Below are 15,174 nucleotides of genomic sequence, written 5' to 3' on the forward strand. Positions count from 1 at the left end.
TAACCATGCCTGGGGAAGGAAAAACCGACATGGACAGGATTGGCCTGTTCCGTGAGATGGGCTACGTTAGTATTGGAGATAAATATGTTCCTCCGGGTTCTAGTAAGTATACCGCCTATGAAAGTATAGGAGATAAAAACATATACATCTCAGTATACACACAGTGACGCAAGATATCAAGCAGACTTAATTGTGTTACTTTGCATGCAGGTTCCCAGTAGAGATGAGAAGGTCTGGGGAAAACCCAGAAAAATTTGGAAAAAGAATGTTTTTTTTTTTGTTTTTTTTTCCCCAAAGCCATTTCCCCAAAGTCCAATTCCTGGAGGAGGATTAGAGGAGATCTTTTGTTTTTTTTATGGTTTCTTCATTTATTTTGGTCTATTTGAGGGAAGGTGGGGGGGTACCTGCTCTTGTGTATAGTTGAAATGTTCTTAACATATACAGACCTTGTTGTTCCATTTGCAAAAAAAAGCCGATACTTTTATATACGCTGCATTTCACGTTCCCAGTGTAACACAATCATTTTACATTTTAAAATTATAATTTATTAATAAATGTAAAACGATGTCACTCTGCATTTTTTTTTTAAAAATCTGAAAATGTCAATTTTTTCCGAAAAAAAACACCAGTTTTTTTTCAAGGCTTAAAAATTTCCCAAAATTGTACATCTACAGTTCCTAGTAATGTTTAGGTCCGTGTAGTCGTTGACATTGGTGGCAGGGGCCCGCAATGCTTCTTTCAATTACCGGCTATTGTTGCTGTGCTTCCCTGCTGGTCTTCCGCAGGTTTATTCGCTAAAGCCTGGATTTTCAGGGGAATAGCAGTTTCACGAAGCATTTTGAAGGACCAACACCAGCGAGCTGCTGCAGGAAAGGCTTGGTTGACCTCTAATAATGCAGTTGAGACCATGATATTTCTTGAAAATAAATTTGCCGTTTGAGTTAAGCATTATGCGGGGCCGCATCAACTCATTGCAACTGAGACTTGTTAGGGCTGATTCTTCATGATGTATAGTGAGAAACCAAAGCGCTTCTACTGCTTTCCACTTGAGGTCCCTGTTTTTTGACCTTGATCCAAATGAGTACCACCATTAACTGACCTTTTTTAAAAAAAGAACTTTGAAAATTAGAATTTAAACAGGTATTCAGATATACCACCACATTGCCATCAATATATAAAAGAACCGCTGTTTTTTTGTCATGATTGGTCCTATTACATGTGTGCCCTGCAGAAAGCCTCCACGTGAGCCATGTGGCATTTCCTCCTTCTCTGTCATAAACAATGGCGTGGCCAGGGGGGCAGCTGGCATCAATCATTTAATTATGTTTTTGTTATCAATCAATTATGTTTTATTGTAGTATCTCTATGCTATAGTGTTTTTTAAGAAGTACACTTAAAACCGCAATCAGATGTGTAGCCAAGAAGCATACTTAAGTACACTTCCTGCACATGCTCTGTAGAACTTCATTCAAACTGAGCTCCCATTAAAGTCAATCGAAGTAGTGGCAACCCGTGGTTTACACACTTATTGAATATCAGTGTTCAGCTACATGCGATTACTGCTGTTCTCACTGACTCAAACGTGAGTGCGACTGAGCATGTGCAGGAAGCATACTTCAGTACACTTTCAACAGAGGCAGCTTGGAGGAGGTAAATGAGACAGAAGTCTTCTTACAACTAAAGAATGCCTGAATTGGTTTGTGTGACGTAACGTACCTTAAAGTCAATGCAAAATTCCATTTCACATGAAACTCATACAAAGGTTCCAGTTTTTTAAATATGAATCAATATTTTGATATTAAATTAAAACATATATAAATAATAAGCAACCAGCTATGAAAATGAAAACAGAGGCATTGTTTTAGATATCATGTTTTATTACACAACATATGTTATGTGTGATTTACCGTAGAGTGAAAGGTTCAAGTTAGTTTTGATTTCTTGCAGAGCCATTTAATGAAGCAGCCAGTAAGAACAGGCAAATGCTTCCCGGAGGCTCCAAGACCATGGCCAACGTAACGGGCGGATTCTTTGATGGCCACCCGAAGAGGATTTTTGAAGGTGAATCGTATTCAGATCCACTTAAACAGAGGAGGAAGTACCGGATAGAACAAGCCAAAAAGAATTTGGGAAAGACCTTCTTACCACCTAGTGGGGAGAAAAAGCCGTGAGTTAAAACCAGCAACACCCATGCCTTCCAGTATCTAACTGAATGCTGTGGTAGCCACAGCATCCCCCTGTTTGCCTGTTCTTAGCCTTTATCAAGAAGTATATAAAGTGTATCATTACATAAAAAGATAAAACATGTCAGTTATTGAGTCTGAATTACAGGTTTAAATTTACATATACATAAGATTTATAGACTTACACGAATTCATATGCTAAATGGGCAGGCTCCGTGAAATAATTTGGAGATTTCCACACTTTTTTACATTTTTAAAATTTTCCACTTTTTTCCTATTTATTTTTTTAACTTTTCCAACTTCATTTCCTTACTGCTCTAATTATAGTGTAATGCAACTAGGAACCGCTTTGGGTCTCTCTTGCAACTTTTGGGTACCCACTGATGATATCAAAATGATCCTTATAAATATATATATTTCTTCTTCTTATTTTCTGTGCTAATATTATCTACTACTGAATGTTCATTTTTTGTGTATTTTTATCAGATCGGGATTGGGCAGCTTCTATGGAACACTGAGCGGTCCAGTTCCAGCATTTAGTGCTGAACAAAAACATAGAAAACCGTACACGGCACCCGGAAAAAATTTGTACACAAACCCCCCAAAGCTCGGCACAGGATATGGGTAACACGCTTGTATCTCTTTCATAGAAATGTTAATAATTAACCCTTTCTATACTGCATGTTGAATCTAGTGACTTCTTCTCAACAGATACCCTAACGTAACCATAGGTAAGCGGTACTCGTACACCTCTGAGAATTATGACATATCAAGAGAGCTGATGAAGGTAAATGTCAAATACTTGTAGACGTAAAACACCCAGCTGTTTAGTAGCATTATGTTTGGTTCCCCATCCATGTTTTCACTCGGTGTTAGAGGACACGGTGCTAAGACGATGCTATAAACATGCAGTCTGTCTACACAACAGCGGACCGCGGATACTGTGATGACTGCTGACCAGTAAACCAAGAACTTAAACTAATACTACTAGGGAATGGCAAACGGAGGGCGATTAACCCTTTAACCTCTCGGGTTGAAACTAACTATACTCCTTATAATGTAAATATGGTAACTTTAAGTTTTTTTTATTGTAGTATACCAACTTATCAACTATTTCATATGTGCTAATAAAAAAACCCTTAATATAATATTTGCACCCTATGCAAACCGCACACCTCTGTAGGCTATTAGGTTCACAAGTATGATCAAATGGGCTGAAACAGATGTTTTTGCTAAGCATAAATCTGATGTGGTTTTTAGATTAACATATTAACTATATCTATCGTCTACATCTGTTGTCTGGCTACACTCTTGTGGTTAAAGCTAGACAGCGGTAGGATAATAGGAAAGCATAAAATGCTATGCAGCGATACATTAGGTAAAGAGGGCCCTGCTCGTAAGCTTACAATCTAGAGCCTTCGCAAGAAAATAAAGAAAACATTAAAGTCCCAAGGGTTTCTCCAACTTTTCATCTCCTTGTTCCCATCTATCACTTGATGGGCTTTAGACGCTCATTTCTCAGCTGTGACTGGAGACTTCTGATCACAAATAGTATAGAAGATGTTATTAAGTTGTCCTCTACCAGCCTAGGCTAAAAGTGAAGCAGAGCGGTTGTCGGTGTCCATATTACTGCCTGCAAGCAGACAATGTAGGCCAACCTGAGGAAGCAGCGTGTAACTGCTGAAGTACAAACTGCTTTCTCAAAATGTTGGGAACATTGGAATTTATGTTTGACCTCTTTGGTAGAAGGCAGGTACCTTTATTGTGGCACTTAAAAATTATCTTATACTTATTGGCATATGTTAGAATTTAACCAAATTTGATTTCATTGCAGAGAGAATTTGAAAGCCATAAGCAAAAAGTAAAAGGTGGTCCATTTAGGCTAAACCTATATCCAAAGGATTATTTTGATGGCAATCCATACCACTCTGACAAACCTCTTCCCCCACTGAAGAAGAAAGATGGTAAAAAGGAAACTGTGAAACCTTTTAAGCCAAGTTCACCAGCAAAAGATGTAAGTTTAAGAAAAATCAGTACAATATGTATCAGGTTTGCAAGAATCATTGCATTGTTAATGTGTTTTAACTGTCCATCATACCAGAGATAATGGTAACTGTATCCCAAAAAACTACAAAGGACCACAGATGCCACTAACCATGTTTATCTTTTGCTTCTGAATGCATGGTCATTAGCGGTCAGTAAGCCTCTTTAGACAAATCATTTCAGCAAATGATAATTTTTTTTCCCCGATATCACAAATTTTTAAAAGCGCAGTAATGCCCAGAAAAAAACAGTGTTCAGCGCCAGCGGACTTCTTGGCAGGTAGCTCCTCCAGTTGTTCTGCTCATCTATGTGCTCCCAATGCGTTCAACCTTGCTGGGCTGTACCAGTGTCAATGGCATGCAATCCTTCCGCCACCAAACGAATACGTCATCAGGCCGAAAGGGGCCAAGCCAAGTGGTCTGATGAGCTTTTCACTTTGATACCCAATGGAGGCTGATATAAATCACTTAAAGGAAAAAGTCATGTAAAAAATGTAAATAACGGGGCCTCCTTTTCTTTACATTCTAATCAGATAATTTGCAGCTTCTTGGTGTCACATTTTTAGATCTATATGTACATTCATGTGGAATATGTCTGTATACGTACCCCATTTGTTGCTCTGGCTGTTGGATCTGTTGTAATAGGCTTGGGCACCAGTGTATTAAAAAATGGAGGAGCCACTGTCTATATTGAAGTTCTTACAAAAGACACTTAGAGCACCATTGACCTAATGGAAAATGAATCAACACATTTTTCTCCCCCAATCCACAAAGTAATATTGGTAATGAATTGTTAATTACTATTATTTTCTGGATGATGGGCTAGGACATCAGTGTACAATTTGTCTCACTCTGGACGTTGAACTGCAATTCCTATGATCCTCGGCCAACCTTTGTCCTGTCACAACATATTTTACATTGAGACAACTTTGGTCTGTGTTTACTGTAATTCCTTTTATTTATATTTATACGCTTGATATTCTATTTATGTATAAATGTACAAGTTGTTGTTTGTGGTGATAAATCCCATTTATATTGGCAGCCAGGTGGAATGAAAGCTGGAACATTTGATCCGTATCCTTCCCATTCCAATGATCCTTATGTGAAAAAGCCTGCAACGAGTTCTAAAATTGCCAAAGGAGGAAAGCCATTCCATCCACCAGGTGGACCCAAATCCTACCCCATACAAAGCATCTTACACTCGAATGTCGTTAAGTAAGTCCAAAGTTATTTGAAACAGTACTCCAAGATGAAATCTCAATATGCACCTTATGCAAATTATTTAGGTCTGTTATTAAACACTAAACCTGCACCCCATCTTTGGCTTCAGATGGGTTTTATACCAAAAGAGGCAGTCTAGTCGGAGATGCAGAAACGCTGCAAATATGACCTACTAAATAGACAATGCGTTATTAAGGGCCGAGGGCCAGGTATGGCCATAATGCATGCTAATGCAATGTACATGCAAATTTGTGTTATTTTATTTTTTGGTCTCTTAGTCTCATACTTTTAATAATAATACTCGAAATATATATTATAAATAATATATTTTTGTCCCTGTTTTATTTCTTTCAGGTCGGTGAACCCTGTGAATTATAAAACTGTAAAAATAACATCTTTTTAGAAAGACATACAACTGCACGTCCAACACACATAGCAGATTCAAGGCAACGGAGCGGTGACACCCATGAAGACATTCATATGCTCTTGTACATTTTCTATAACAAATACATAGATTTCAAAACCCAACTGCGTGTCAGTGAGAAATAAAACGTAGTAAAAGATTCTTCCAACGGTGATCCTGATCCTGCAAAACAGTCGCTACTCCCTAAATTTGAAGAACGGGTCTGTTACAGATGGTTCGGGGTGAAGGTTACAACCCACTAAATGGGAATCATTTTCTCTGGAAAATCTGCTTGTAAAATATCTTGTGATTAGGTTGGCAGAAAGGTCTGGAAACTTGCCAAAATAATTGGAAATAAGAATTAACTTAATTTGTGAATGAATCTTGTTTATTTGGGCCAGGCCAAAAAGTACATTTCTGGCTATTAAGCTACCCATGATCATTTAGGGTGATGTAATGAAGGGTGTCTAATGAAACCTCCTCCCGTGTATATGCACAGAAAGTGCTCCCACTGGTCTAACAGAAGCACTTTCCGGCCACTGGGTTGTGCGACGCGTCAGACCATGGAGAAGGTGAGGTGCTGCAGCTTCTCCTAAAGGTAAATGATTAATGTGTTATCTTTTTTCATGCTTAATGAAGGCATATTAAAGTACTCACAAAGTACCTTAATATGCTAGCTTTGTTTAAAAGGCTGCCTGGTACATTGGAGTGTCCTTAGAAGTAGATTAATGCAGACAAAAACTACAACTGCTTTGTTTAACAGCGTGTGTGCTTTATTTCCGTCGCAACCCAATCACTACTCGACGGTGAAATCACTCATGTTAGTAAAGCTATGTTCAGATACCAGGGACGCTGCATCAGTATGTTCCTGCCTGGCATCGGCATGCTCGTATGATGATCTTCTCCGGGCTGCTGTTATAGAGCTTGTAAAGTTGAATGGGATGAGAACACTAACAGGATTTTTATAGGCAGAGTCTCTCTGAAAGCATTCTTCCATTAATAATCTTTGAATTGTAGTAATGTTTCTGTTTGCTGAAGAAGAATAGATGAATTAAACAAGACGATTGCAGATAAAATATAACGCAGTGTAATTACTGAACTAGGACTTTGCAGGAGGACATACTGTACAACACTATGTGTTAAGAAGGACTTACTCCAATGAGCTTCTTCTGTGGAACTGTGAAATCTCACTTCTAACATTTAAACCCCCCCTATTAGATCACTTGTAGAGGGTGTATGTACCACTTACAAGAATAAAATGGCAAAATAAAATATTTAGTTAGCCATATAGAGAAAATGGGGCTTAGAAGGCCAGTTATGTATGGCATGCGTAGTGTGATTCTAAGGGCTGAGTGTTCGTAGGAAACCCGGTGAAGTGTAGAATATTCTAATTGTTATGTAATAACATGCACAGGAATGTAGAGTCTGTTAATGAAGCTGTACAGCTAGGTGACTTATAAAATCGCCTTTGTTACATATGAACTAACTTGCTCTAAAAATATAGAAACAATCTCGTGTGCAGAATTCTAACAACCATTGGTCCAGAAGGCACAAAGCCCAAGAGACACTGAGAGATGGGTGACTTACCGAATCAGAGGTGTTTTTCACCAAAGGGAGAGTCGGCAGGACAGTTGAGGTTTCAACTCCTGGACTACATTGATTACGAAGCCCCCCAACTGGCAAGTTTCCTTGTAGGCCCTGGGCAAAGCAATGCATTGGGGCCCATACTCCCCCTCCCCCCAAAAATACATGTGAGATGAGGATTAATCAACAGAAGTGTGCATGTGTGTGTACGTGTAACACACACGTTTTAGGGGCTCTGTGGCGAATCACGTTAGTGGCAATAATGATTCACCATGGGGCCCCTAGGCAACTGCCCAGTGTGCCCATGCGTTAAGACAGCACTGACTCTACTGCAAGCTTCTCCTTTAAACATATAAATTAAAATATGTTACATATTTTAATTATATGTTAATTATAACAAAGGTCTACAAAACGTTACCGCACAAAGACCCAAATTTTACTGACCTGCACATGCATATTGCATTTTATCCCTCCATGTTATAAGACTAAGGTATAGGCGCTGTTTAGGTATTTTATCAATTTTAGGAGCTTGGTGGATCCAAATTTGGAATTAAAGGAACCGCCAAGACAACTCCCCCACTTCATTATTCACTATGAAGGGCCAACACTGGCAGATGTCACCGTACCCCACTCCTGTCAACATGGCAGGCGCCTTAAACGTGTACCCCGCAGTTTGACTACAGTGACCACCAGAGGATGTCGGTGGCCCTCTAGCAGTTGAGGCCCTGCTGGTAACAGACCATTTAACATGCACATACCTTCGACAGCTAACAGCTTTGCCTTATGTTGGTGATTGTATATCCCCTGACACAATTCACAGTATGTGTGATATCCTTCTTCTTGATGATGTCTGGTGAGAAGCTCCTTGTAAATCTGATCATCGCTAATATGCTCCCTGTATCTATGCAAATTGCCTTGAAGATCGTACAGTTTAAGTTTTAACATCTCCTTATGGTTTTCCAGTTTGGTTACCCACATTTCACAGGAAAATTTTTCTTCTATTAGGTTCTTAATTTTGGATTCCAACACCGCATTGGTTTTTGCCCTTTCCTCCAGGTCCACATTCATCATGTTGTTGTCATTTTTAAGGTCATGGACTAATTTGCTGAGAAACTGACATTTCTGGCCATTTTCACAGAAACTTGTCCATAACATGAGATTTTTGGCTTTCAGGTTCTTTATTTCGTGAAGGAGCTGATCATGGAAGAACGGTTCATAATGTTCACTGCTGGAGCCAAAGGGGGTAATGACACCCCTCTCTAGAGCCGATTCTGGATTTGTTTTGTTGCCGTGAAACTTCATAAGGTGCAGGCAAGATTCATTTGGATCAGACCTCTGGACTTTGCTCTCAGCTAATTGTCTTTTCAGTTGATTGTTTTCAGTCAACGCATCTCTTAATTTTAACTGCAGTTGCAGCTTCTCTTCGGTGTGTGTTAAAAAGTCTTGGTGGATTGATTTGACTAAGTTTGCGATCTTGTCTTTCTCCCTGGTGATTATAGCCAGTTCTTCCTCCATTCTCCAATTACCAATTTTTAGTTTGCTAATTTCTTTTGACATAAATTGCTTCTCGATAGTAAGGTGGTTTTTCTCACTTAGAATGTGTTGTTTTTCTCTTACTAATTGTTCGCATTTTTCTATTACCATGTTCATTTCTTTGACAAGGAGTTCCCTGTCCTGTTCTGCTTGGGCTAAGCACAGCTCAGCAATATTCTTCTCTTCCATTAGTTTATTAATCGTTCCTTTAAAGCTAGCATTTTGCTCTGTTAAGCAGTGCGTATCAAATTGGAGCTGGCTCAGTTTCTTCTCGAGCAGTGCATTTTCTTGCCTAAATAGCTGGATTTTTGTGTCTTCTAACTTACACACGGATCTTTCTAACTCTAGAACATTGAACACATCATCGGCCGGGTTAGTTTCAGTCATTTCATTAACCTCCAATTTTTTAAAGTTTTCCTCAAGATTTCCTTTTCTGTTTTGAAGTTTTTGTATATGATCAAGTTGTTGTCTTCCTTCCACTGTATCTGTGAAGACATCATCAGGGTAAAGTCTGATACCATCACAGCTACACGGACTGCCTGGGTCTATGGTGGCTTTGTGAGGACAAACCTGGCCGCCACTGCACTTGTTTCCCTCATAAGAATGGTTATCGTGATCTACAGAATCCCCTTTATGTTTCATGACCACGTGGTACGCTTGGTCTTTATGTTGTTCAGGATTGCTTGTGATGGACGAAGTCACTACTTGTCTTCCAAATATACGTGAGGAGCTCTCTCCTGTTAAAGAACCTTCTTCGATTTCTGTGCTGTTGAGTTCTTCTATAGTCAGGTCACTTTCAGCATCTTGGGTCATTGAAAAATCACGTTGGACAGAAAACGGATTGTTTTGAACATAATCTTTGTTACTAGCTAATGTCAGGTATTCCTTCGCTGCTGAATTGTCGTCTTTAATCTGTATTACATTTTCAACATAAGGGAGTGTAGTGTCGTTATGATGCTGGTTACTGCTCAGCTCTTCGTGTTCTTCTGTAGATGGAGCGGAACATTGCTTCTCTTCACAAATGCCTGACTCGTCCAACTTATCAAACGTAAGGGATGTTTGTATGTCGCTGGTGCTATACGATGGGCTAGAATATATATTCTGCAATATAAATATTAAGATTTACTCAGGAACCAGCTGGAATAACTGAATGAGTATACAAAAACTTAACAAAAGAGAAACATTCTCCATTTATTCAAACATGTATTAAAATAAAGTAAAGTAAAAGTGGTGGAAAATTGAATTGCCCCTCTTCTGTCACTCCGTCAGAATCACAGGGCAGCAAAGTTGGACTGCTCAATGTGAACGGAGCTTCATTCCCAGTTACTATTACAAGATATCCCTTTAGCAGACTTGAGGGAACACTAACCAAAAAATGAAAACATCAATAATTTAAGCAAAAGCAACCTGACGCGCGTCACATTGCTTTTATTTAAACTATTGATGTTTTATAATAAAAAGGGCTACATAAAAAAAGTGCAGTGTGATGGTCAGCATTTTAGAAGGATTAAAGAACCTTAATATACCATAAATTCCTTTTTAGGAGTGCTGGTCATACGCAACTCGGCATGGCTGTTTCTTAAACGTTCCAGCTCCAATATACTTTCCTTTAAAATATCACTTATGCCCATTCGGACCTAAAAAATAAAAAGTACACTTAGCTTGTCAGTATAAGGCATTAATTCCCAAAATATTGATATACATTTTTTCACTGGTGCTCTATACCTTAATTTCCAATCTCACCTGGAGGTAAAGAGTGGTGCCCACCATGCACCCAATTAACTGCTCTACAAATCAGAATCTGGTTCTCAATTTGCTTTATTTGTAAGGACCACATTAATCCAGAGAAAATTAATAAAAACAAGTTTTCTTGCTGTTCTTAAGAGTATACTGGACACAAATGCACCCGACAGCCTTTTTAAAGCATGTATCTTCATATTATTTTTGTGGTGCTCCACTGAAATGGATGAAGGGATTCTGCAGAATCTCCCCCATTCGCATTTGCCCTTTCCCCACTCCCAGCTATTTTCGTGTAGGCTAGGTGTCCGACATCTCTTTACACGTTACATATTTACCGCCAGTCAGCTCCAGCTGGCTCAGTGAGCGCTTTCCTGACACTGACTGGTTGCTTCAGCTGCAGCTTCCACCTCAGGTAAGGGCTTTATTTTTTCTTAAGGTCTCGAAATAAAATGCATATTAAAGTACTCAGAGGATACCTTAAATTGCAATCTTCTTTATCGGAACTGCGAGGGACAGTAAGCCATCCCTTTAAGTCATCCTTTGAGGTCTGTCCATATTTTATTAGATGCTGAAAACATCACCAAAGGCACAGCGTGATGAGTAATGTCATTCGAGAAGAACAGCCATATTTCATAGACAACCAAACTACGTCAAAGGGTTCACGCTAAGGCTTGACAAACCCCGGGTGCCAGATCGCCATGGCGACTAGAAAACAGGTCAGGGCTACCATTGTGAATCAGTGCATTACGTGACCCCGCTGGGGGCCTAACGGAACCCAATTCATCACATGAAAGCATAAGTCTCCAATCCCGTGGAATTAAATACAACCTTTATTGGTGGGTTAGAGCACTTTCCCCCCCCCGCAATATGTGGGCATAAGCATACCTTGTCTGCATCTTTCAGTATCTGCTGCTGAAAAGCTTGGACTAAATGTAAATGTTGGTGGAGAACCTAAAAAGCAAATTGCCGATACTTAACTGCAACTGAATGAACATATTTAGCCAATAGGGTTTCCAACATGTAGAGTGCTGCCCCCTGCAGTATGCATGATGTATAACCTCGCATGAGTAATGAAATATTCAAGAACACATTCCAAGTACTACAGGGGACAGGATTTTACATGTGCTAGTCAGCAACACGGGAAATGTACACAGCATGTGTCGCCGATAGCTGGAGACAGAAAAGGTGCAAACGGAAACTCCTTGACAACAGAGAGCTGGGCAGCGCTCGACGCAATGTCACGGTCACGTATGGAGATATGGGTCGGGCAGTCACAAAACTGTCAGCAAAGCCAGAAATTATCTAGATGAATTATGGGATTATTTGCAATGACTGAATTATTCAGGGAGCACTTCACAGGCAGTGATTTAGATGTAGTGTAAGCAAGTTTTACTTTACTGAGAGGGTGGTAGATAAATTGAACAGCATCCCATCAGAAGAGGTAGACTCTAATACAGTGATGGAATTTAAAAATGCATGAGATGGGCATCAAGCTATCCTGAATCTTAGACAAGGACTGATTACGGTCTGAAGCTTTACACGATTATTATTATTTTACACTGACTTGAGAAACTTCACTCCCATGTTCTGCCTTCTTGCCTTGATGGATTAGAGGTACTTTAAATCTGTTACCTTCAAATACTTTAGCATAACAAGATTCATTCATAGGAAAAAAGTCTGTTTTGGATATATTTTGGGAACTGCAAGCATCCATACTTTCACATACATTCTTCAACCTTTAGGAGAAGCTGCAGCTCTAAAGCTGCCTTATGGCACCCCTCTTTGGACCAATTTTCACTCCACTGATGGACCATTTGAAGCTGCCCATCAGTGGCAGGAAACACGCCCAATCAATGTGAATGGTTTCTGCGCAAAAGGTCTCATTAGACCCCCCCGGACTGGAGCTGAATGTATCGCATCTCCTGCAGGCCGAGGAGCTGCGGCTAGAAATGCACATGATGGATTCTGCATTTGCAAGGGGGCCCCGCTTCACTAAACCCCTGCAAAGGCTGTGTCAACCAATCAGAATCACAGGGCAGCTTATACAGTATACAGTATATATATGAGGCGAGCTAATACATACTTCTTATTCTTCCTTATAAACATATAATTATTACAGGTTGTGTATATACATATACACACACATATATATATATATATATATATATATACACACACATCTGTATATAAAATATTACAGTCCCCATAGTAATAGCCAACCACTAACTCGGCCCAATGTGTCAGAATGTATATTTCTATAACAGAGTATATAAATATTATACTAAATAGTTGCTCTTCCGTCATTGACAGTGAATTATTACCTCCTTCACGGGTGTGATTGCACAATGCTTAGAGTACGGCTTAAACCTCTTCATTTCACGGCTCGCTTCACTAACTATTAATACACCAACTTGTTAACAGCATCCATATCACTAACGGGGTGCTACAGGCAGGGACCGGCGACTGCTCGTTATTTGGCGGTAGCAGAAAGAACCCGCTCCGCAACCGCCCCAACGAATCTACCAACGGCTCGTTTGGCAACTGGCTGGGGCGTCGCGCGCTACTGACGTCACTGTACCCGACTCCTGGCAACATGGCGGGTACCTGAAACGTCCCTGAGAGAACTAGTAAGTCTAAAACGAAGCATACGACAGTGGCGGCGGAGTACTCCGTCTGTATATTCGTTTAAGAATTAACCATGTAACCTAAAACGTTTAATTAATAGCCAACACCGGGTGAAACAGCACCTGCCGCGTGGTTTGTGTGAATGGAACATAATAATATTTAGGTGACTGTTACTTTTTGGGGTTAGTATCTATCTGTAAGTAAATATATAATCAATGTTCCTTATGTGTATTTTCATGTCACATCTCCTTCTTTCTTCAAGTCGGTTTCTTTTTTTCCCCCTACATTGAGTACCTCAGGTAAGTGCTTTTTTCCGCTTATAAAGGATGTATAGTGTGTGTACTTTAATATGCTTTCTTCTCAAATGGCAGCAGCATTAAATTACACAGCATGCTATTTAAAACCTGGAACAAATATGGAGGGTTCTTCTGTTCAAAAGAAAAAGATATCCAGAAGCAAGGATTGAACAGGATTATGAGCGGGAAAAAAGGCATGGCTTCTGATTGCCCTCTACTGAAATGGTAGCAGGTAAGTGAAATAGACAAGAAACATTGGGATCTGCATAAACCTTTGCAAAATAATAAGTATTAACCCCTTCACGACAAAGCCTATACATGCACGGGCTCACAAAGATTGTCCTTAAGGGGTTAAAAAGGATTCAGTACGAGCAGACTAGATGGGCTCTACCTGTGTATCTATGATTTCTTAGTAAAGAATAGGATAAAAACAGTATTACAACAATGATCTACTCTGTGTTACTATTTTTACACACAAGCTTTTTTTCCACCAGTGTCCCTTTGAAAAATATCCTTACCTAAAAGTTAGCTTTATGTTTCCAGTGGAAAACAACATCTGGATTTCCGAATAAGGTCTATGCAGAACTACAAAGTGTCTTAACCGTGTATCCCCTTAGTAAAGACAAGCGCACCATCGTAGTTTTAAAGGTTTATTATCGGTTATATAACAAAATAACAGACAAATTCGTTTCCAATGGCCGTGAGCCTAAAAAAAACCCTCTATTAACACAATATTACAAGCATTAGTAGCAGGATTGCAAAAAAGTGACCCCCCCCACACACACACAAACAAGTCTTGTCATTCATTCGTTTTAATGATTACTTATTAAAGCAAAACATTTTTTATTACTTTGAAACTGCATTCTCAGTGGCAATAAAACAGACCTCTAACGACACGTGGGGACGGAAAGGAGAAATCATCAACGTTGGGACAAAATATTGAAGAATATTTTATGAATATGCTAGACATATGGGAATAAGATGGAAAATAGTATAAATATTTGTGGAAATATTTTTTTAGAGAAGTGATAATTCTATAGAGAAGACTGTGCCGGCTAATTATTATTATTTGAGGTTAGATTAATGATTCCCATGTGACAGCGAAGTTAATACCTTGTCACTGGAAGCTTTAGTAACTGTACAAGAAATGAGTAGCTAAACAATTCAGTATTTTTCTTCATTATCTCAGCCACCCACATGCATGGCAAGCTGCGTAAACAAATATTTAATAAGCGGTAACCTTTTTAAATTTAATTTTCCTAGGCGTAGGAGCTAACAATCTACAAAACTACACGTTTCTTGTTCCATCCACAATTGACATGTGCTATATCTATATTACAAATACAAGTCAATGCATGTTGCTCAATTAAAAGCAAAAGGACACTTCTGGCAGTGATTTCATTTTCAACCAGTTGCTTGTGTGATCTACAGTGAGTTGTGTTTTTTATTAATATAAATGCTGTGCTTCCTGTCCATATAATAACTAGATGCATATGTACTGTTAAATCTGCCTTTTTAAACTCAGGAAAGTTGGCCTAGCCTAGTCT

General features: G+C 39.2%; 1 protein-coding gene across 1 annotated transcript; it reads left to right on the forward strand.

Annotated features, from left to right (window-relative positions):
* The first annotated feature begins 5 nt into the window (after positions 1-5).
* On the forward strand, positions 6-5,849 carry LOC149285577 (cilia-and flagella-associated protein 96-like). The gene is made up of 7 exons (XM_089495179.1): positions 6-102; positions 1,948-2,167; positions 2,670-2,807; positions 2,895-2,970; positions 4,018-4,197; positions 5,268-5,440; positions 5,801-5,849. Exons 1-7 carry the CDS (start codon positions 6-8, stop codon positions 5,847-5,849), a joined length of 933 nt encoding a protein of 310 aa, XP_089351305.1.
* The last annotated feature ends 9,325 nt before the right edge of the window (positions 5,850-15,174 follow it).

This window comes from Sceloporus occidentalis, unplaced genomic scaffold (assembly GCF_023333645.1).
Source record: "Sceloporus occidentalis isolate IW3139 unplaced genomic scaffold, rSceOcc1.0.p SCAF_77, whole genome shotgun sequence".
In the NCBI taxonomy this organism is placed as follows: domain Eukaryota; kingdom Metazoa; phylum Chordata; class Lepidosauria; order Squamata; family Phrynosomatidae; genus Sceloporus; species Sceloporus occidentalis.

Excerpts from the sequence above, each read along its gene's own strand:
- LOC149285577 (XM_089495179.1), top strand. The coding sequence starts at position 6 with ATGCCTGGGGAAGGAAAAACCGACATGGACAGGATTGGCCTGTTCCGT. Across the intron at positions 2,971-4,017 it reads TATCAAGAGAGCTGATGAAG|AGAGAATTTGAAAGCCATAA; the intron begins GTAAATGTCAAA and ends ATTTCATTGCAG. Across the intron at positions 4,198-5,267 it reads CAAGTTCACCAGCAAAAGAT|CCAGGTGGAATGAAAGCTGG; the intron begins GTAAGTTTAAGA and ends TTATATTGGCAG.